General features: G+C 41.8%; 1 protein-coding gene across 1 annotated transcript; it reads left to right on the top strand.

The window, feature by feature from the left end:
* Window positions 1–952: 952 nt before the first annotated feature.
* On the top strand, window positions 953–16,336 carry copz1 (COPI coat complex subunit zeta 1). Its single transcript, XM_052106292.1, has 9 exons — window positions 953–1,041; window positions 1,396–1,464; window positions 10,245–10,326; window positions 10,450–10,541; window positions 10,634–10,689; window positions 10,779–10,856; window positions 13,288–13,339; window positions 13,579–13,617; window positions 15,846–16,336. The coding sequence occupies exons 1-9, from the start codon at window positions 1,024–1,026 to the stop codon at window positions 15,891–15,893; spliced, it is 534 nt and encodes a 177-aa protein (XP_051962252.1). The 5' UTR covers window positions 953–1,023; the 3' UTR covers window positions 15,894–16,336.
* The last annotated feature ends 4,678 nt before the right edge of the window (window positions 16,337–21,014 follow it).

Raw genomic sequence — 21,014 nt, forward strand, 5'->3', positions numbered from 1 at the left:
GTCTGGGATGGCATGAGGGTGAGTAAATGATTAGAGAATTTTTATTTTGGGTAAACTATCCCTTTAAGAGAAAAGAGATATGAGCCACTCTTAATTAATTGGGTGGTACAGAGTCAGTCAGAGAAATGTTGTTTCATCCTATACCATTTTAATGTTTCTTGACATCTAAATCGTTCCTGAATCCTTTCATTATTTAGTTTCAAGAAAACAGGCCTAACAAGTATTGATCAGTTCACTGCAGTTGATTAAAAGGCCTTAAAGGTGAAGATTAGGAGGAAAAATACAAGAAATAATAATAAAAGGGAAATCAGACACAAAATGTGTGCTTTATCTAAATTAAATCTTGGATCTCAATAATAAAACTAAAGAAATTGGGTTTGTATTAAATTTAAGATAAGAAATATCACATGGAAAGTATAACGTGAGTTTTAAAAATGCTCAGTTATCACAAACCTACAGCTTTTAAAGACTCATAATATAACAACAACATGTGTGGACTTTTCGGACGGTCCTTTAACCACCATAAGCACATTTTCCAACTTATATCAAGGTTAAATTAGCAATCTGGAAATATTTCACCGTGACGCAATCTGACCATGCAGCTTAAATACGGAACGCATAATTGTATATATAAATACGGGACGATCTCATATTTTACGAGATGTGTGTCAATCCTACTGTAGGGAAACCGTTTTTGCAATCATTTATTTTTATTTTCCCTCTAAAATCAAACATTTGATCTACAGCGTATTTTTCTCTTTAAAATAAACTCTATGAGCCCTCTATTTTAGAGTAAACAGTTTAACTAGAAATAAGTATTAGATATGTTGTTGTAATTATTATTATTATTATTATTACACATAATTTATGATTAACAATTTACCCGCCTAAAATATCTGACGTCATAAACCTGCCTTGAGACAACTTCCGCTTACCTTTGCCCTTTCACTTCATGTCGTAGGCGGAAGCACACACAGAAACGAAAACACGAAGCTGGAGTGAGCGACTGCTATACAGTAGATCATGGACACGTTAATACTGGTTATATATATTTTATTTATCTATATCTGTTGTTTCCGTTTAAAGACTACAGCCAGATCTGTTCTGTTACATGTTAAAATATCCATACTGTCACAGCCGCTTTTCAATGTATTATTAATCAGCCATACGAGTTTCAAAATAATACAATACATATTCATGATAATTGAACATTAAAGATCTGTCTGTAGCTTTAAGAATAGTATATAGATTCAAGTATTCACGTTATAACCTAAGAGACGTCTGATGGGTATCTGAAGCACGTCTGCTCAACCTTTGCCCTGATCACATTCATTTTTAACTCTTGTATTTCACTGATCATCTCTCATATTTGTGTTTTCATCTCTGTGGCAACAGGAGCCCTCTCTGTACACTGTCAAAGCAGTTCTGATCATGGACAATGATGGAGAGAGACTGTATGCAAAGGTGGGATTTTTTTATTAATTTGATTCTGCAATTTACTGAATATCAGATTGATGCACATTATAACTGTGGCAGTGTTTTAATTCATTGATTTAGTAGCTGATGAAATTGTTTTGCAATCAGTCACCCCAGAAGTGTTTGGACAAGTGTTTACAGATTCTTTGTTTTGCTTTGTACAACATTTTCTGAATATTGTAGTGTTCTCTTACGAGAGGTTCTCTCGTATTGCGTAAGCTAGCTTACGCTACGGGAAAGATTAATCTTTTCTGAGATTTTCTGAGATATCAAAAAATTATCCTTAATTTTTGTATCCATTGTCAACGCAGTGCGGCAGCTGCAGACCTTGAGCGGGCTAGCTAGCGAGCTCATAGGTTGCTCTGCGGCAACTGCTGCAGCCTATAGACGAGCTTGGGCGAACTCGCATCCAATGAGAGGCGTCCGCGCGCTCACTGCAACAAAGCCCGCCAAAATGGGCGTGACTAGAGTGCATATAAGCGTAGTTCGTAGGCTGGAACCCTGATTTTCATCTCTTCAGCGAAGCTCTTCGCATCTCTGAACTGGAAGCCGCGTCGCCGTTCGAGGGGCATCAAGCAAGCGTGGACAGCGCTCGAAGAAGCCGGCCGTCTTCGCCACCTTCAGCCGTCCTGCGAGCTACGCCATCCGGCGACGTATCCTTTTTAAAGCAAGCTAGTTCTTATGAACTTCACAAAAGAGTACGAGCGTCTTTTTAAAGATGCCTCGCTCCACTTGCGCCTCATGCTGCGCCCCTCTCAGCACCGGAGACCGCCACGTCATCTGCGCTCTCTGCCTGGGACTGGGGCATGCAGAGCTCGCCCTCGCTGAAGGCGGATGCGATCTCTGCGAGGAGCTTCTGATGTCGACCCTGCGGGCTCGACTCGAAGCGCTCAGGACCGAAGCCGCCGCGCCGCCTTCCATTCAGCCGCGCAGTAAAAAGCGCCGCTCTCAAAGGCTGCCGGAACCAGTGGTAGAAGCGATTGCCTCGCCGGAGCCCCTCCCTCGAGCATCGCCTTAACCCTCCCCGCCCACCCGGGACGCGCAGTTGCCGCCGAGCGGCTGCTCTGCTGCCATCTCGGACGAAGAAGCGGAGGATAAGGGCTGTTCCATCATGGCTTCGGACAGCGAGGAGTGGTCAGGCTCACACGCCTCCTCCTCGGCCCAGGAATCCAGCAGGACCCGCGCCGGAGTCGAAGGGGAACTAACGCGCCTCCTCACACAGGCCGTCGACCGCCTCGGGCTCGAGTGGTCACCGCCCCCTGAGCAGGCTCCCAACAGACTCCACGCCGCACCTTTGCCCGCCCTCCGCGAGATGGCGGTCTAAGCTGGTGCTCCCGTCTAAGGCCTGCAGAACTACTTCCGCCTGTGTTGGCCGCGCCTATACCGCCGCCGGCCAAGCCGCATCTGCTCTGCATTCCATGGCCGTCTTACAGACAGAGGCTGTTTCAGATCTGACCAGCCGACTTGGGAGAAGCTGAACGCACTACGCGCCGCTCTCTCTGTCCGGTCTCTTCGGTTCCGCGGTGAGTGGCATTGTTGACCGTTTCTCGAAGCCCAAGCCACGAATCTCTTTCTGCCTCGTCGCGCTAGCTCCTCTGCAGGCCGCCCACGTGACCAGCCTCCTGCACGAGCCTCTTCACAGCGCCCAGCTCAACAAGCCAGACTTCTCAGCGTCGACAGGGCGGCCGCCCTCGATCGCGCTCAGACAGCCGCCGCAGACCGCCGCCCCGCTGCGGGCTTCGGCCTAAGATTGTACTGAAACCCGAGCAACCGAAGTCCTCCTAGCGTTGTTGAGAAAACGACGGCTCAGTCCCGCCACGGCCGGACCACCGTCAAAGCTTCGCCCCCTGTCAGTCCCCTTCTCTCAGGCTACTGCAGTGGTGGATTCAGCAGCTAACAAGCCGGTGATACTACCCGTTTGCCTGCACTCAAACGCCGTTTTCACGGCGACCCAAAGAAATCTTGTAAAGAGTAAACATGCCTTATGTTTAGAAAATGTGCCCACAATCCAGTGCTCACCCCTACACACAAGCATTACACGTCCCGTGTCCCTATCAGAGCACACTCACATAAGCGGTTACGACCCGCTCGAGTGTTGGAGTTAAACGCGCCCACGAGCCCGTGCGCGCGCCCCTCCTCTGCCCGCTCTGTCACACGGCCAGCTGTATGTAAGTCCCGTACGCCCCCTGTCAGTCCCCTTCTCTCAGGCTACTGCAGTGGTGGATTCAGCAGCCAACAAGCCGGTGATATTACCCGCTTGCCTGCACTCAAACGCCGTTTCCACGGCGACCCAAAATAAAGCCTTATGTGTAGAAAATGTGCCCACAATTCAGTGTTCACCCCTACACACAAGCATTACACGTCCCGTGTCCCTATCAGAGCACACTCACATAAAGCGGTTACGACCCGCTCGAGTGTTAGGGTTAATAAACGCACCCACGAATCCGTGCGCGCGCCCATTCTCTGGCCGCTCTGTCACACGACCAGCCTTATGTGTAGAAAATGTGCCCACAATCTAGTGTTCACCTCTACACACAAGCATTACACGTTCCGTGTCCCCATCAGAGCACACTCAAAAGTGGTTACGAACCACTCGAGTGTTAGAGTCAATAAATGCGCTCACGAATACGTGCGCGCGCCCATTCTCTGCCCGCTCTGTCACACGGCCAGCAAACACTTCTCTGTATGTAAGTCCCGTGCCCGTGGCTATGCTTGCGCATCACTTAACAGACGTGACTCTTTCCCCATTCACCTCAATCGGGAAGTCACTCACAGAACAGCCTGTCCATGCTGTCTGCGAGCAGTCCAGCATAAGCACAGTAAGCGCGCTCACACATTCTGTTCAGCGCGCTGTGTGCGGCAATCAGAGCGATTTGGCCATTCACCCTCTAACATTACGCTTCAAAGCGTAGGAAGATATTCCAGGGATATCCGAATGGGTGTTAAGCACAATAAAACAGGGCTATTTGCTACAGTTCGATCGCCGTCCTCCTTGATTCAGAGCGCAGCTTGAAACTACTTTGAACACGGAAGCAGCGTGCATGCTTCGTTCAGAAATAGCAAACCTTCTGTGCAAAAGGGCCATAGAGAGAGTGCCGCCTCCCCTGAGCGAGTCGGGGTTTTACAGCCATTATTTTCTTGTCCCCAAGAAAGACGGCGGCCTCAGACCAATATTAGATCTCAGGGTTTTGAACAAAGCGCTTGCAAAAAGACCGTTCAAAATGCTTACAACCAGCAAACTCCTCGCGCATGTGCGCCAGGGGGACTGGTTTATTTCTCTCGATCTGAAAAATGCATACTTTCAGATTCAGATAAATCCCCGTCACAGGCCATTCTTGAGATTCGCCTTCGACGGCCAGGTTTATCAATACACCGTCCTTCCGTTCGGCCTGTCCTTAGCACCCCGTACTTTCACGAAGTGCATGGACGCGGCGCTCGCACCCCTGCGGAGTCAGGGTTTGCGAATTCTGAACTATTTGGACGATTGGCTGATTTTGGCACAATCACATACGGAGCTTCTGTCTCTCAGGACAGTTCTCCTCAGTCATCTGAACAGTTTGGGCCTTGCAGTCAATTGGACCAAGAGCTCACTACAGCCCAGTCAGGCAATTTCCTTCCTTGGAATAGAACTAGACTCAGTGGCAATGACGGCTCGCTTATCTACACAGCGCGCGCGCCGTGTGCAGCGACTAGCCGCGTCATTTCAGATGAACAGCCTCACACCTCTGAAGAAATTTCAGAGAGTGCTAGGCTACATGGCCTCAGCCGCAGCAGTACTTCAGCTGGGTTTACTGCACATGCGCCCGCTTCAGCATTGGCTAAACACCCGCGCGTCTCGCTGGGCTTGGGCCACAGGCCGCCAGCCCATCAAGGTGACTCAGACCTGTATTTCAGCTCTGCAGCCCTGGACAGTGGCCGAATGGTATCAGCGGGGAGTGACAATGGGAGCTGTATCTCGCCGAAAAGTCATCTCGACAGACGCGTCCAACACGGGTTTGGGTGCGGTCTGCGAGGGCTCTCCGGTTTTCGGCCTATGGTCAGTTCAGGAAAAGCTCCTTCACATAAATTGACTGGAAATGATAGCGGTCAAGTACGCGCTCGTGCGCTTTCTCCCGGTCATTCAGGGTCACCACGTCCTGGTCCGTTCGGACAACAGATCTGTGGTATCCTACCTAAACTGTCAGGGCGGTGTCAGATCCAGGAACCTCTTCCATCTGACGAAACGCATACTGAGTTGGTCCCAGTGCCACCTGCGCTCGCTGAGGGCGACACACGTGCCAGGCCACCTGAACGACGGCCCGGACAGACTGTCCAGAGACAATATTCCCCCAGGGGAATGGTCCCTGCATGCTCAAACAGTCCAGACGTTATGGCACCTATTCGGCAGAGCAGAGATAGACCTCTTTGCGTCCAAAGAGAACTCTCACTGCCCAATATTTTTCTCGAAAAGCGAGGACGCGCTGGCCCAGGACTGGCCCAGACGCCTGCTTTACGCCTTCCCTCCCGTCTCGCTATTGCCACAGGTAATGCAGAGGATCAGGGAAACGCGTCACTCGGTGCTCCTCATAGCCCCGCGTTGGGAGAATCAGACATGGTTCCCGGAGCTTACGCAGCTGTCACTGACAGCGCCGTGGCCCATCCCAGTGAGAGCAGATTTCCTCTCTCAAGCTCGCGGCACAATCTGGCATCCCCACCCAGGGCGCTGCATGCGTGGGTGATCAACGACTACCCGTCGCTCTGCCAGAAGGAGTAATAAACACCATCATACACGCTAGAGCCCCTTCCACGAGAAGACTCTATGCGTCAAAATGGTCTGTGTTCTCAAAATGGTGCACCGACCGAGACCTGGATCCGCGGACATGTGGGGTGTCGTCGCTGCTCGTATTTCTACAAGAGCTGCTGGATAAGGGCAGATCCCCATCCACGCTCAAAGTGTATGTGGCGGCCGTTGCGGCGTTCGCTGAACCCCTGCACGGCCAGTCATGGGGTAAAAACGAGCTGGTCATCCGCTTCCTCAGGGGAGCTAGAAGGATGAACCCCCCGTGCCCCCCATCGGTTCCTATCTGGGATCTTTCTATAGTTCTCGAAACTATGAAAGCCCCCCCTTTCGAACCACTTCAATCCGTGGATTTGAAATACCTTTCACTCAAAACCGTTTTTCTGACTGCCCTGTCATCAGTCAAACGTGTGGGAGACCTTCACGCGCTGTCTGTCAGCGCTGCGTGTCTTGAGTTTGGACCAAGTGACTCCAAGGTCATTTTAAAGCCTAGACACGGCTATGTTCCCAAGGTGATCGGCTGCCAGCACCCGATAGCGAACGCGACGGCAATCTCCTTTGCCCGGTCAGGACACTGATATTGTATACTGCGCGCTCCGCCGCTTTCAGACGCTCTGAGCAGATTTTCGTTTCGTTCGGAGGGCGCACCAAAGGTCTCGCCACCTCGAAACGGACACTATCTAGATGGATAGTGGACGCTATTGCTGCTGCATACGCGTCAAAAGACCTGCCATGCCCGTTGGGCATTAGGGCTCACTCCACTAGAGGCATGGCATCCTCGTGGGCATGGTCCAGCGGGATTTCCATTCACGACATATGTGTGGCAGCGGGATGGACTTCCCCCTCCACCTTTGTCAGATTTTACAATATGGAAGTGCCCGCTCTGCAGGCAAAACTACTAGCGGTTTAATACGCTACAGCTCCCCTGGTGAGCTGCACTGATGGGACACATTCCACACAGACCGGCACCGCCGCGCTGTCGTTCCCTTCCCACTATGTGCTTATGTATTACACAATCAATGACCCGCATTCTTGCCGGCCAAATATTTTTTCCCACTCATAAGGGCTCCCCCGGGTCCCCCCTTAATTCCCTGGGGCTCATACAGTGGATGCTTGGCGCGCACGGCGTTGACAATGGGTTCCCGTAGCGTAAGCTAGCTTACGCAATATGAGAGAACCTCTCGTAAGAGAACGTATCGGTTACCTAACGTAACCTCGGTTCTCTCTAGATGAGGGAACGAGTATTGCGTAGCCGGCCGTGCTCGCGCCACGAGCGACTTTTCGCTTCAGTCAATGAAAACCAGGGTTCCAGCCTACGAACTACGCTTATATGCACTCTAGTCACGCCCATTTTGGCGGGCTTTGTTGCAGTGAGCGCGCGGACGCCTCTCATTGGATGCGAGTTCGCCCAAGCTCATCTATAGGCTGCAGCAGTTGCCGCAGAGCAACCTATGAGCTCGCTAGCTAGCCCGCTCAAGGTCTGCAGCTGCCGCACTGCGTTGACAATGGATACAAAAATTAAGGATAATTTTTTGGCTTCAATATCTCAGAAAAGATTAATCTTTCCCGTAGCGTAAGCTAGCTTACGCAATACTCGTTCCCTCATCTAGAGAGAACCGAGGTTACGTTAGGTAACCGATACGTTTGTGTGTATACATACTTATACAGTACCCAAAAGTGAACAAAGTCTAATAAAACCTCACATTAAGGGACAACATCAAGTGCAAAACTGAGTCATATTCTAAAAACAATTCTTGTAGCTTTGATGTTAGTCCATACTTCAGTGCTGTGGAAAAGTATTTGCCCACATCCTGATTTCTTCTGTTTTTGTGTGTATCTCATACTAAATTGTTTCAAAAATTCAAACAAAATCTAACATAAAACAAAGGCAATCAGAGAAAACACAAAATACGGTTTTTAAATTATAAAGTTATTTATTAAAGCAATAAAGTTATCCAATACCAACTGGGCCTGTGTGAAAATATATTATCCCCTGTAGTTATTAAATCCCCAAATCTACGAAACTGTATTCATAATGTGTTCAGCTGGACTAGACACACCCAGGACTGATTACTGCCAGCCCTGTTCAATCAAATCAACATCTAAATAGAAGTTTTTCAGCAGCATGAAGTTGGCTAAAAGGTCTCACCCAGTAGCACACTATACCAAGGTCAAAGAAATTCCAGAAATGATGAGGAAAAAGGTGATTGAAATACATCAGTCTGGGAAGGGTTACAAAGCTATTTAAAACTCTCTTGGTCTCCAAAGAACCACAATGAGAGCCATTATCTCCAAATGGAGAACTTGACACAGTAGTGAACCTTCCCAGAAGTGGCCGACCTTCTGAAATTCCTCCAAGAGCACAGAGACGACTCATCCAGGAAGTCACAAAAAAGCCAAGGAACAGCAGGCCACTCTTGCATCAATAAAGCTCACTGTTCATGACTCTACTATCAGAAACACACTGGGTAAAACTGCCATCCATGGAAGAGTGGCGAGGCAAAAACCACTGCTAACCCAAAAGAACATTTTAGGCTCATCTGAATTTTGCCAAAACACACCTTGATGATCCGCAAACCTTTTGGGAGAATGTTCTGTGGACTGTTGAGTCAAAAGTGGAACTGTTTGGAAGACAGGGGTCCCGTTACATCTGACTTAAATCAAACACAGAATTCCACCTCCAGCCATCATACCTACGGTCAATCATTGTGGTGGTAGTTTGGTGTGGGGATGCTTTGCTGCTACAGGGTGACTTTCAATAATTGAGGAAAACATGAATTTTGCTCTCTCCCAAAAAATCCTTATGGAGAACGTCTGGTCATCAGACCGTAAATTGAAGCTTAAGCGCAACTGGATTTTGTAGCAAGACAATGATCCAAAGCTTGGGATTAAGACCACCTCTGTATGGCTCAAAAGAAGCAAGATTAAAGTTTTGGAGTGGTCTAGTAAAAGTCCTGACTTAAACCCGATTGAGATGTGTGGCAGGACCTTAAACGGCTCAAACCCACCAATGTGGCTGAACTAAAGCAGTTCTGCAAAGAAGAGTGGGTCTAAATTCTACCACAGTGTTGTGAAAGACTGATCTCCAGATATCGGAAGCATTTGGTTGCAGTTGTTACTGCTTTAGGTGGCACAACCAGCTATTAAGTTTAAAGGCGCAGTTACTGTAGTTTTTCACATGGGTGATATAGGTGTTGGATAACTTTTTTTGCTTCAATAAAATATATATATTTGAAAACTGTATTTTGTGTTTACTCCTGTTGCCTTTCTTTTATGTTATATCTCGTTTGAAGATCTAAAATAATTTAGTATGAAAAATGTACAGAAATGTAAGAAATCATATAGGAGTGGTGGTGGCGGCGTAGTGGGCTAAAGTACATAACTGTTAATCAGAAGGTCGCTGGTTCGATCCCTACAGCCACCACCATTGTGTCCTTAAGCAAGGCACTTAAATCCAGGTTGCTCCAGGGGGATTGTCCCTGTAATAAGTGCACTGTAAGTCGCTTTGGAAATAAAGCGTCTACCAAATGCATAAATGTAAATCAGGATGCTAAAACAACAGAGGTAATAAAACAATCGATTGGTGCTCATAGGTTTGCATACCTCTTGCAACCAGAATCTGTTAAATGTTGAGCATTTTTTTTATTTGTTTTACAGTGCTTCTGTTGCTCAACTGGTAGAGCATAGTGCTAGCAATGCCAAGATCATGGGTTTGATTCCCAGGGAACACAAACTGATGAAATGTCTAACTTGAATGGGTTGGCTGCTTTTGTTTAAAAGCATCTGCCAAATGCGTCAAATGTAAAATAATTATGTTTTTTTTTTTTTTTTTTATTTGGTATTATTTAGTACTACCCAGAATAAGCTGCTTAACAAATGTACTAGTATGTGTTCCACAGGACAAAATAATAACTTAAAATATACAAATGATCCTGTTTACATACTCTTGGTTAAATGTTTCTGTAAGTGATTATTTTGTTTCATGTTTCAGTATTATGATGACACATACCCCACAGTTAAAGAGCAGAAGGCTTTTGAGAAGAACATTTTCAACAAAACACACAGAACAGACAGTAAGATCTTTATATAGGCATTATATACTGTATTGTAAAAACTGCAGAATGTGAACTCCTGAACCGTCACTTCTGTGTTCCTCAACATAATGTCCTACATCACTCTTTCTCTCTTTTAAACAGGTGAAATAGCATTGCTGGAGGGTCTAACGGTTGTGTACAAGAGCAATATTGATTTATATTTCTACGTTATCGGCAGCTCCCATGAAAATGAGGTAATTCTTTAAACTTGATAACGGTGTATTTTGTTTCTTTTCGTCATTACTTCATGAATCTCATACCTGTGTCATTGTCTTTCCTGCCGCAGCTGATGCTAATGTCAGTGTTGAATTGTCTCTTTGACTCTCTGAGTCAAATGTTGAGGTAGGGAAAAACATAATTTCACTTGATTGATGTCTGCTGACTACATAACCATCAGTTTGGTCTTAATTCTAATCTTTCTCTTGTTTTAGGAAAAATGTGGAAAAGAGAGCCTTGCTTGAAAATATGGAGGGCCTTTTCCTGGCTGTTGATGAGATTGTGGATGGAGGGTGAGCATACAGTATCTCCTGCGAAATGACATATGTGTGCCACAATTAATAAGTCAATCAAATATTCTAACATTTAGAAAAATATATAAACATTTATTAATTTAAAAATTTATCAAACATATATAAGAGAACCTGTCAAACCTGAGCTCCTGAAGTAATAGCATAAAATTAGAGATGCACCGATCGACCGGCCAGGGACTGGAATCAGCCGATTTTCCGCATGCCCGGACCGGTGACTGGCCGGTCAGCCTCATGTCTTTCCGATTCCAAGCCGGTCCGTTTTGTTGCCAGTGGCGCAGGCAATAACGTCACAGCTGCATGTAAACATGTCATTGGCTGAAAATGCCCATTTTAAAAAAGAAGCTAAAAAAGGGAAAGCGGCTAAAGCTAGCCAGAACTCAGAGCCAGCCACAAGTCAGCAGCCTCTCCTGTCATTCCTTGGTATGAGCAGCGAAAATACCGTGTCCGATATTAAAATCAGTGCGACACACATTGCAAAAGGTATTGTTGATATGGTTTCGGGATATGAAATTAAATTCTTCCGTCCAGCTGTTGTTAAATTTACACGTGTGTGTGTGTGTGTGTGTGTGTGTATGTATGTATATATATATATGTATATATATATATATATATATATAATTTGTGACCTCAACCTGGCAACCTTTTCGCCGGAGCAACCACTGAGTCTTCTCCTCCCATCTACCAGTGATGCTTGATTCAACTTCCAGTGTTTACTGCCTGCGCAGAGCAGCTGGGTTTTGGTTGCCAGGTTGAGGTCACAAATTATTAGAAATTTGTATGATGTGTCAATAGTGTGAGTAGGATGCGTTTCATACAAGATCTGGCAACTGGACAACCTTGGAATAATATATTGATGTGATTATTCATATAACGTGGTTTGGGCCATACAAATTACGGGAGTTTCCCGGGAGAAATAAAAAAATGGAAGGGGGCGGTAGATGGGTGTGAAATACGGGAGACTCCTGGGATAACCGGGAGTGTTGACCGGTATGGTTACAAGCCGATCCCGAAGCAGCAATCAGTTTTACAACTGATATTTGGACATCTAACGTAAGCTTAATGTCAATGTTGAGCATATTGGACACGTCAGTTTTGTTCATAGGCTTAGTGGAAAATGACATCTGTTATATAAAGCAATTAATTTGCAGTTAATTGTTATTTCTACCTCTTTCCAGTCACAGAGCACTTTATTTTGAGAGTTGTTTAAGTGAGAGAAGATCCTATAAACTTAAAGCAGTTTGGGGGAAATTGTAATGTTTAATCATTTATTTTATTATGAAAATAAAATTTAGCATTGAAAAAGGTAGATTTTGTTTGTATATGTGGTCAATAATAGTTTTATAATAGTTACCAAAAAATCGGTATCGGGCAGGTCAAGAAAATTGCAATCGGTGCACCTCTACATAAAATATATACTGTAGTAATGTATACAATGTACTAAAGTATTAGCTACTTTTTTGAAGTATCTTTATGTTTGAAATTCTGTTAATAAAGAGTTCTCATCATTTACTCACCCTCATACATCCCAGATGTTGGATGGAGCTTCAAAGTTCTAGTCACCATTCAGTTGCATTATATGGACCTACAGAGCTGAGATATTCTTCTAAAAATCTCAATTTGAGTAGAAGAAAGTCATACACATCTGGGATGGCATGAGGGTTAATGATGAATTTTCATTTTTGGCTGAACTATCCCTTTATTTTTCCATGTTTTAGCCAGGATAGTGCATTACATGTACCATGTTTCTACGAAAACGTTGTGTATTTACAAAGCAAGTTACGCATTCTGACTAACAAGAAACTTGGTTCAAGTTCACCTGTTCATTCACTTTATGTGTCCTGTGTCTGTGCAGAAGTAAGTTGTAATCCTATGTATATAATGTGGATATGGTGATTAATCTCATGTATAAAAAGGATGCGTTTGAGGCTAATTAGCAGTTTATTTTGAAGGTATTCAGCTCTTTTTTTCCATGCAGCTCAAGTGGAAAAATACTCAACATACTGGGTTATATGATTACATTAATCAATCCTTTCTGTGTGTTTCTTCTAAAAAATGGATGTTGCTCTAGATGTTTGTTCTTTTTGTGGTCTTTTTTATACCTTTTTCTTGTATTTTTATCAGCAGTATATTTTAATTAAAATAGATAAAATATAATTTGATATGCATCTTTTTCATCATCTGTTTGTTATTGTTGATGAAGTGTTTTTTTATTTCGTCAATGATAGCAAAGACCAAAAATATATATTTGATATATATTTTTGCAGTTTAATTGTGATTGCAATTCCCACTGGTGGCACAGAAATGACACACATCAGCTTTAAGAGGCAAGCAGAGAGTCTAAAAATGCCAATAAATGCAGCAGTCATTGGTAAAGCACTGTCTTTGTGATGATACAAGCTCTGTTTTACAGTGTGATCCTGGAGAGTGACCCTCAGCAGGTGGTCCATCGTGTTGCTTTGAGGGTAACCAACATTTCCCTGTTTTCCCTCTATTGACTTCCATTATTCTGTGCTGAATGTTAATCTACTTGCCTTACATCTGTCGGCTCTCCTTGGTCTCATGCACTCTGAAGCCACTGATGAGCATTATGAAACTGCTAGGCAGCTATTCATTTTGATTTCCAATAATCAGGCTCAAAGTATGAGACAGGAAGTAAGCCAGCAGTCTTGAAGTCCTTACCCTCTCTCTCTCTCTTCTATAGGGTGATGATGTGCCTTTGACAGAACAGACAGTCACACAGGTGAGCAAAGACATGCTTTGTTTAGCGCTGGCACCTGTCGTCCTATCCCATCACTGCTCTTATGTTTTATAGTTGCTTAGGAATTTACTCATGATTAATTTAGAAAATGAGTCTGTGGTGGTCTGGTTTCATGGCTCCCACATTAGGAGTTCCACAGCGGTGCAGTTAGCCCAGCTTTTTCAGAGTTTCGGGGTGCGTCTTCCACATGTAAACATGATGGCTAATTATTGGCGGCTGTCTGCCAGCGACGGCTCCCCGTGGCTGCTGTAGTCACGAGTGTGGACTGATTAATGTTCTCATTTAAGAGCTCCTGCGACAGGCTGCCTGTATCCCTCTCACGTCTGTGATAAATGGCTGTCTTGCCTTCCCCGCTATATGGTTCTGCTTTGCCTCGCTCAAATTAAGATGATAAATTAATTCCTGGATGTTTTGTCGTGCCTGCATTACTCGATTACAGGGTTTCCCTTATCGTTTGCCCCTTTGTATGAGTTTTAGTTGGAAAGTTTTGTTTTCCTTATGTAGTTTGATTTTGAAGTTATGATGTAAGAAGAAAATGTAAGATTCTGCACATTTATAAAGGGATAGTCCACCCAAAAATGAAAATTATTTAATTTACTCACCCTCATGCCATCCCAGATGTGTATGACTCACTTTCTTCAGCAGAACACAAACAAAGGTTTTTAGAAGAATATCTCGGCTATCCAAACAGTGCAAGTGAATGGCGATCAGACATTTGTAGCTCCAAAAATCACATAAAGGAAACATAAAATTCATCCACATGACTCAATTGTTTAAATCCATATCTTCAGATGTAGGTGTGTGTAGGAAACGGATACAAATTAAAGTCCTTTTTTACTATTAATCTCCACTTTTACATCTGAAAGTCACATCTGGTGCCTGATTAGTTTCACTATCATCTGAAAGTGAAAGTTAAAATGGAGATTTCGAGTTAAATATTCTGTTTCTCACCAACACCTATTGTGTTGCTTCTGAAGATATGGATTAAAACACTGGAGTCATATGGATTCATTTTATGTTTCCTTTACGTGATTTTTCGGAGCTATACAATTTTGGTCACCATTCACTTGCATTGTATGGACCAACAGAGCTGACATATTTTTCTAAAAATCTTTGTGTTCTGATGAAGAAAGAAAGTCACATCTGGGATGGCATGAGGGAGAGTAAATGAGAGAATTAAGGTCACTAATCAAATTGGTGACATGTAGCATGAATCATCAGGCTTAATACACACTTATGAAGACCATGCCATGTATGCTGTCACAAATGCAAACGGGGGCATACTAAATACTAACTACCCCGTGTACATTTTTAGATTAAACTTTTCATTCAGATTGTTATGCTGATATTATAAATTGTAATATTATTTTTTTTTTTTGCTAAAGAGAAGTAACTCCGCTATTGGTTTTGGACTTCACTGTATCTTAAAGAGGAGGTGCTAATGTTTTGAATGGACTACCTTAATTGTTTTCAGTTTTGAAAACTGGAAAGCAGCACTTTGATGGATGCCTTTCTTTTACAACAAATGATGACTCAAGATCACAAACGCATTCAAATTCAATTACCTGTTTTGGCTTTGGAAACAACTATTTTTTGGGGGTTGGTTTCATATATCCATCTTCGTTGAGTGATTGGATTCACTGAAGAAGAACACAAAACATTTAAATAAATTATGCTGAAGCTGGTACTTCATTATAATTAAATGTGACTAATTATTTAGCAAATCATAATTTGAAACATCAGGTCATAATAAATTGGCAGCACCCACTTTCATATATTCAGTATCCTAATGACACCATAAATTAATTCTAACAACCATTATAATTACATTTAATGTGCTCCCTAGACATTTTTCCCACTTAAAGTTTTTATACTTACAAAAATGAATAGTACTTTTGACAAATACAGTTACAAGTATTGTACACTAACATGGCACCTTCAAACATCTCAAAACATTTTTTGTTTTGGACTAAATTATTTATACAAATATGTCTGCAAAAGGGGTATTTCTTCAATTGCATATGTAACCAAAATGTTTCCCTTGCAAAAACCACAAATGAGCCATTGAAACATTATTAATAGACATTAAACACATTAATAAATATACTATACACAATAATTTGTGTCTTACATAATAATATGAGAACTGAACATAATATTCTAGGTATACGTTTAAGTTGGTTTTAACTTTTTGTTATTATTATTTCTAGGTGCTACAGTCAGCCAAGGAGCAGATTAAATGGTCTCTCCTCCGATAGGACACTTTTGGTCCTGTTCCTAAACTGAGACAACGGAATAAAAGAAGACACAACCACTTTTCGGCACTCTTCTCCAATCTGCCTTTTTTTTTTTTCTTTTTTTTTTTTCTTAATGTCCACTGAAAACAGCTTCTTTGATTTCTCACTTGAAGATAAAGCCAAGAAGAACATGACCGTTTCAAATTAGAATGTCAAAATGAGAGAGAAGACGGAATATTGTCTTGGCAGGACTTTGTTTTTAGGGAAAAGTACCAGGGGATGTGTGTGTTGTAGTTTTTTATCCCATTCCAGTAAGCTCTGAATATATGGCTGGTTTTGTGAATTTCACTGTTGTGCTGTGAGAATTTCATATCCATTCATGTACATTCCAGTGGTTGATATTGTGCTCTCTTCTTCCCTCTGACCCTCGTTTAGATTGAAGTAAAGAAAACATTTTCATTCTAGTTGTTATCCAGTTTTTGGTGGGGGGTGGGAGTCCTGTTTACTATTTGTGATTTGAACCAGTGGCATTTTTTTTAAGCCTTATAATTCATAGTTCATAGTAAGATAAGACTCATGAAACCCTTAAACGCATGGGTGTTTTGCCAAACATTATTTTATACTCTGGTCTTTAGTGACCCAGCATGTATCACAAATGGATCTACAAAATCACAGATAGTGTCAAATATTTGAAACATTTTCAAGACAATTACAAAAAAATAAATAAATAAATAGCATATAAGATATTCTGATATACATTTATTTTGAGGTTTTATTTTTCAAAGAGATGCAACAAATATAGAACAGATGTTATGTCCCACTCCAGTCTAGGGTTGGGGAGGAGTAACAAAATTAAACAGGTTCAGGGTTCCCCTTCTCCCATCCCAGCACTCAATCATCACTTGAGTTTAAAATATAAAACAAAGTATTTATTTAATCAAAACAAGAATCAAAATGGCTTCAGGAGGGGGCAAAGGCAAAAATAACAAACACTACTTAAATATCTGTTGGGGAGTCAAAACTACCTTACCTAACGACATTAACTTCCCTACCTCCCTCACAAACCAAAACACAGGAGCAAAGATAAAAGGTTGAACAAAAATGGCACCCACCACCCTACAGCTTCCACACTTAACTAGTATTTACAATATTTACTCAATGATTAAGGTTAACTTCAACTCATTATTTACAACAATAGATGACAACAACAACACTGTGGCAGCAATACATCAAACAACTGTCTGGGATGGGAACAAGGGAAGTTCCATTGCAGTGAAGATCTGCTTGGCATTTCCCTCTTTTCAACAACCAATCCAGACAAGGGAGTGACTGGTAATTTTAAGTCTAAATAGAAGCACAACATACAGAATTTCAGTATTACACTCAAATGACAATAGCCAAATCATGTAAACGTGTTATAGTTTACTTCCACGTTTCTGCTTCTCCAAATAGCAATGCCAAATGTAAATAAAGTCAATCACTGAAACATCAGCGCCATCTTGAGTAAGAATTAGCATGTATAATTTGTACATACATGCATTTGATACATTGATAATTCATTGCGTGACATTAATATATAGTACTCATTTGTCTTGTAATACACAAATAAATATATTTTTAAATATAAATTTATAAATATACCCTGTGATAGTAAACTTGTATAGATTAAATAATCATACAAATATTATTTATGCTAATGCAAAAAAACAAAAAACTATTTGTTATCACATATTGAATTTGACAACATTGTAATTCTGTATTAATAATATATTTTTTGTCTTTTAATTATGTAGTGATTCAAAGCATTGTGAACATAAGACTATGGCTGTACCTGTACTCACAATATATATATATATATATATATATATATATATATATATATATATATATATATATATATACACACACACACACACACACACAAAACTTTATTGATAATTTATAGTAGGCCTACTGTACATACAAAGCAATACACAGATATTTTTTTAAACACTCAAGATACATATATATATATATATTGTATTCTAGTTCTCTATTAAGTTTAAGTCTAGTTTAATTTGTGTAAATATAATGCAATTTCCTTATTTTCGGCTCTAAACTCGTCCAAGTTTTTTGCATGAATATTTGAAGCATGAACTCAAAATCAATCCAACAGCTCCCTCTTCTGCCTGGTGGCGAATCAAACAGTCTTGAATCACTTTAAATTGACGGTTTTTGATGCCCTTTTATGTTTTCCAGGCACATTTTAGAACCCTTGTGTATGTAAAATTACAATAGTTCTAATACATCCACAACTGTGGGGTTTACGAGTAAATTAATTGTGATTTTGATTCAATTTTAAATCACTTGCAATTTATGGCACACATTTTAAGAGGTCCTAAAAAAGGCTGTTATTCAAAAATGGGAAGAGCTGTTTTGGCCAAAAAGCCTCTTAACAGGAGAAAAGTGTTTACCCAAATGAATATTCGGAATCAAAATGGACGTGTCCCACATGTGTTCTTAATGCGTGTGCGCGCGCATTTAGCGCGCCAAAATACTGAAAGGAGGGATGACAGCTTCACGTGTCTACTTTTTTTCTGGCGTATTCCTCCCCTCTCTCTCTCTCTCTCTCTCTCTCTCTCTCTCTCTCTCTCTCTCTCTCTCTCGTTTTAATGCAAATGAAAGGTTTCCCCTCGAGTAATGGTTGTTAAAATAAGAAGTATATCATGTACATCCTCAGAATCATACAGAGGACACTGTTGGGTGGGGTGCATGCATAGGCTATACTGTTTCTGATGCACTGAAGAAATTCACACAAATTTGATTAGGACACATGGTGTGCAAAACCCAATGCTGCTGACTAACTGGCCTGTAGTCAATAACTTAACAGATGGCTTTTTTGTATGATGGTACCACCTAACATCAAGCATGTTTTAGAGATACTAATTAAATATTTGTAGTGCGAATTGTGTTTTCACATTAAATTTCATGATTCTGGCCTCATAAAACTATTGTCATTATGAAGCACGTCATGTTCAAGTGCTTTGTTGCCAAGGAATCAAATCAAGGTATATTTCTTGGGGAACTCTTATTTTGACACCGTAATACATGCTAGCCAACTGGCAGATGATGATGGAATTTTGGCCAAATTCATGCTACATATTTTCTCTGTGTAAAAATGCACAATAAACATCATGTAGTTCCTGATAAATGAAAGGGCTAATGTACATTCAGTCGGTTGTTATTGCAAAATAAATCCCGACAGGGTGAGCTGGACCACCCTGAAGGGGTTTATTTTGTGAAAACCACCAGCTAACTGTACATTATCCCACTTATTACATGGCTACTACCCACATACTGTAAGTAAATACATGGACATAAAATATTGTGTTGTGTTGAAATTATGTGATAATAAATAAATCGTTGAAAAGATGAAATGCAACTCCGGTTTTCGTCAAAGTTCTGTTGGTGTTTAGTTTGTAATTAATGAACATCTGGCTGCTCATTTCGTATCTTGTGTTAGCCAAATAAATGAGTAAATGTACATGAAAAATGTATTATTATTATTATATAGTTTTAGTTTTGATTATTTTACCCAATTATTGTATTCTTTGTAGAGAATGCACAGTCAAGCGAGAAGCAGGAAAGATGGCTCGCAAATTCCCGGATGAGCGGTCTGATATATGGATGTGCCGATATTACAGAGAAATATCAGACCGCTAGATGGCGCAACTGAACAATCAGAATTGAGCATTCCAGTGATCCGTGTATTAAGTAAATGTAAAATTGTGATAATATGGTAGCTGCATCTCATAATTTCTCAGTCATAATTATGACTTGAGGGGACGTTCAAGTGCAACTTCAGAATAGGAAACTCGTATTTACGAAAATTCCAAAATCACGTGATGGCAGCATTAACAGATGTGGCAACTAACAAAACTTTTGTGAAGACAGTACCTTGCAAATGTGAGAATGCTTTACAATCATCCCACCTTGTGTGAATATGTACATAACTGAATAGGAATAAGTGTTGGACTGAAGTTAGATAATGTGCTAAACGTCACTTCTGTCAGTTAAAAAATGCATATGCTTCTGTGCTTGTTATTAAAACATATATAGATATATATTTAATTTGAGGCCACTTTTCCAGTATAAAGGAGAGGTGTAACATAGCAAAATAAATGCGTTTTCAATCTAAAACTAATTAGTGTGGACATGGCCTGAGATGACATTACACTGAAAATTGAAACACTAGATGGCCGACTGCATATTATAATTCACAGCATATAGTGCCTCATTTGGGACTACTACACTTCACCTTTCACTATGCTAATACACCTGAAGAAAGAATACTACCCTTAGGGACAATATGTTCCCTTGTCATTTCGAGGAATCATTCTGTTTACGACTTGAAGCAATCACCATATTGATGCAGCTAATTTGAAAAGCACGTTCTTTACCCTTTGTGTTATGGAAAGTGTAGGGTGTTGTCAAGGTTGTCAGAGCTTGTTTTGATGGCAAAGGGTTAAATATGTAGATCAGCCTTTTCTACGACCCCAGCAGGGCAGAGATGGGGTTAAATTTGACCCTCTTTTTCCTTCTGCGCCCCACCTACATGCCTGCCGTTTCATTGGCCTTTTATCTAGAGATTCCAGCAGCACCTATGGGAAGTCGATGACTGCCTTTCATCGACTAATTACAGTGGCATGGCTGTAAAAATGCAAAAATGCACTATAATATTAATTATAGTGGAATGAGTATAATAGACTGAAACAGTGCGGCTTGATACGCTGTAAAAAACATGCAGAAAAATTGTGAGGCATGTGGAATAGAGGCCTGTAATTGATAGTTGCCTAGAGCTGTCTGTGTGTGTGTGTGTGTGTGTGTGTGTGTGTGTGTGTGTGTGTGTGTGTGTGTGTGTGTGTGTGTGTAAAATGCAGAATGTGCTTGCGGCAGTCAATAAATTATCATCATCTGCAAGCTTACAGAGACTTTATATCACCGATGGAGTATTGCATCATCACTCCAGCAGCCTCAAACCGACACATACTAATATGCAGAATGGCTGCATCTTTTAATGTGACTGCAGGCCGGCTCTCCTGCAGAAAATAATTCATATAGGCAGTGTCCAAAAACTGAAAAGGTAAAATAAATATCTGATTC

The sequence above is a fragment of the Xyrauchen texanus genome, chromosome 35 (assembly GCF_025860055.1).
Source record: "Xyrauchen texanus isolate HMW12.3.18 chromosome 35, RBS_HiC_50CHRs, whole genome shotgun sequence".
NCBI lineage: Eukaryota > Metazoa > Chordata > Actinopteri > Cypriniformes > Catostomidae > Xyrauchen > Xyrauchen texanus.